The sequence below is a fragment of the Brachyhypopomus gauderio genome, unplaced genomic scaffold (assembly GCF_052324685.1).
Source record: "Brachyhypopomus gauderio isolate BG-103 unplaced genomic scaffold, BGAUD_0.2 sc69, whole genome shotgun sequence".
NCBI lineage: Eukaryota > Metazoa > Chordata > Actinopteri > Gymnotiformes > Hypopomidae > Brachyhypopomus > Brachyhypopomus gauderio.
In genome coordinates, this window is record NW_027506890.1 from 310442 (window position 1) to 313373 (window position 2932).

The 2932-nt window shown below is 41.0% G+C and overlaps 1 protein-coding gene across 1 annotated transcript; it reads right to left on the reverse strand.

Moving 5' to 3' along the window:
• Positions 1-784: 784 nt before the first annotated feature.
• On the reverse strand, positions 785-2476 carry tcf15 (transcription factor 15). The gene is made up of 2 exons (XM_076989702.1): positions 1769-2476; positions 785-1171 (listed from the first exon to the last, which is right to left on the reverse strand). The coding sequence occupies exons 1-2, from the start codon at positions 2249-2251 to the stop codon at positions 1106-1108; spliced, it is 549 nt and encodes a 182-aa protein (XP_076845817.1). The 5' UTR covers positions 2252-2476; the 3' UTR covers positions 785-1105.
• Positions 2477-2932: the final 456 nt, after the last annotated feature.

A 2932-nucleotide genomic window follows, 5' to 3' on the forward strand; every position in this document is an offset into this window, starting at 1 on the left:
GTCTGACTATTCCTTTCCTGTTTTTCACCTTTGTAGCCTCTGCCGTTGAGGACATAAAAGCAGGCTGGCCTCGGCCGCTCCGCTAAACAGCCCTTTCCCATTCCGGATAGCAGGCGTCGATGGAAATCCTTTCAGCTTTGACTTCTCTTTCACTCTTTTTTCTTAATGAAAGCACAATAAAGATCTAACCTTATATTACAGTCACGAAACGAAAGTTGCGTGTCCCTCGAAACTTTTAGCATGTAACGTTGCTATACTAATCCCTGTCAAGGCTACTGGTATCAAACTTATTCCACGTTTGTTCAGATCTAGATACGGATGTACATTGTATTCTAGAGCAACAGTGAGAATTTCTGGAGCATTAAAAACCTCTTGTCTGCAAGTTATTTACAATGTCTCCAACCACCTCAGCACACCCTTGAGGAAAATCACCATTTGAAATCCATTTGAAATGATGCTGTTGAATGCACAATACATAGGCTATATGGATTATATGGGCTACTACACGTTTTTTAATAGTGCGAACAGATTCTATCAAACAAAACAGAAGTATGTTGTAGAAAATAAAACGCAGATTCTCTTTGAATCCTGTAAGTTCAACACCTCTCTGAGACATCTTAGTTTTACTGTTAGAGCGCAATGGTAACGTGACGAGTGTCCTGATAAGCACTTCGCTCTAGTTATCACTGTTTCCACTGTTATTGTTCTAGGAGTTGGATCCAGTCACACGTGGCTTTTATCAAGATACAAAATAATGCACACTGAAAATGAAAATCGAGTGGAATTATAAATCTGACAAAAATAAACTTTATTTTTTCACTGTGGGATACAGACCTTGTGTTCACACAATTTTTAAAAATCTATAAAATCTCTCTTGGGGAAAAATGTATGCACTGCATTTACAAAATGTTCAAATAAATGAAAAAAAATCAAGGAAATACATAAAGAGCTGTCTCTTGAATCACTTACTAGTACTTTAAAATAAAGTCTCTACGTGCTCCTGCAGGCGCGAGCCGCGTGTGCTGTGTGGCGGACCGGCGCGTTTCTGTCTCCCTGAGTTGGACGTGATCGTCTCACAACCGAAGCGGCGACCTTTCATAGTCGGCTATCGGCGACTCATTCGCAAAGAAGTTATTCCTCGCATTCTGAGACAATCTTTGCCATCCTTTACCTGCAAAACACACAAGGGCGAATTTAGAAATGAGTGTAATTACATGCTAAAGACTCAAGGAAGAAATTTAACACATTTGTTATCAACATACAGACATTAAACAATGATTACGGTAGGGACTTAAATTTTTCTTGTTGCGAATCGGATTGCAAAATGTCACCAGACAAATGACATGCAAGACTTTGCAATAGAACCACATAATACATTAATCACAATTCAACAACATTCACTACGATACAAAGTTCTAGCCTGCATAAAACGCGTTGACTTTTTTACAACCGTTGGAGTACGCCGTGATTTAAACGTATCCTATACAGCACTTGTAGCAGTTCCAACATACAGTCAAGATATACTCGAGTCTTTTGAGAATTACAAATATCATTGCACAATATAAATAAAATGGTCATTGCGTCATGTTGTGTAAGGATCAGATTGGGCGTTGACGCTTTTCAGCGCAGATGTGAGCACTGAAAAAAGTAGCACAACGCTGCATTTCCTTAACCGTTTCATTGCACGTGCTAATATAGTACTTGCTGCAAACGTACAAGTGCTTACCCCTGTCCTGTGGTTGCTAAGGCAGAACGTGCACGTGCTTACCCCTTTCCTCTGGTTGCTAAGGCAGAACGTGCATATGGCACGCGGTTGTTTTCCCCCGCTTTCACCTTGCGCGCCGTACACTGCGCTCAGGCACGGCTGCGCGTCCTCGCTACCGTCACCTATAAGCAGCACGTTGGCTAAGTGGGAGATGTAGCTGGACGCCAGCCGAAGAGTCTCGATCTTGGACAGCTTTCTGTCCACCGGCTCCGTAGGGATGAGAGTCCGTAACGCCGTGAACGCCGTGTTGACGCTCTGCGTCCTGTCCCGTTCCCGCGCGTTGGCCGCGTTCCTCTGCTTGACAATCACCAGGCTGCTCACTCCGGACTTGCGGGACATGCGCCGCCGCTTGTCGCTGGCACAACACCCATAACTTTGGTCCGAGCTGCCGTCGCTTTCACTGCGGTTGTCCTCATCCTCCGACAGCATATTGTGGTCTGGGTACACCAGATGAGTCGCCATGGGCCGCAACATGGCAAATGCCATAATGAAAAAATGATCTTCTCCAACGTAAGAAGGGAATCAATGGGAAACCACAGAATAGAAATATCCAGAAAATCCGAAAAAGAAAAAGAAAGAGCTAGGCTGTTTCTACGCACTGACTAGGCAAACATTGCAAACCGTGTCCATGTTGTGTTTTCATCTGTTCATAAACATACTTGCGCGTCCACCAAATAAGAATCTTTGGAGACATTAGAGACCGCAGCAGTTATGAACAGTGCATTGCCGCGCAGGGTCTTATAGAATGAGGGGAGGAGTTGTGGAGGATATGCAAATGAAGAAACTCCAGCCGGGCAAAAAAATATACACCAAACTAAAATAAACATACACATAAACAAATAAATAAACCATCAACTCTAAAACTAAATAAATGCAATTTCAATATAAAGGAATTATATTTAGCGACTTGAATTCATTTTTCATGTGTCTAGTTTATTAATTTAAATAGAGATGTAAATAAAAGGACTTTCGAAAAGCTATAGTATGTTTAAAATTAAAAAATTATTATTGTTGCTATTATATAAAAAATAAGCATTATTATTATTATTGTTGTTGTTGTTGTTGCGTAATCTTTAGTAGTTCAGTTAAAGCTCAGACAAGGTGTAATTAGTTATATAAATTTTAACTTCTCTATTTTTTAAAGGACCTATCAAGAATTCAAATAGC

What these genes read in the sequence shown, in the direction of transcription:
- tcf15 (XM_076989702.1), bottom strand. Translation starts at nt 2,251, where the DNA reads ATGGCATTTGCCATGTTGCGGCCCATGGCGACTCATCTGGTGTACCCA. An exon ending in TTAGCAACCAGAGGAAAGGG is followed by an intron (nt 1,172 to 1,768) that starts GTAAGCACGTGC and finishes TGTGTTTTGCAG; the next exon opens with GTAAAGGATGGCAAAGATTG.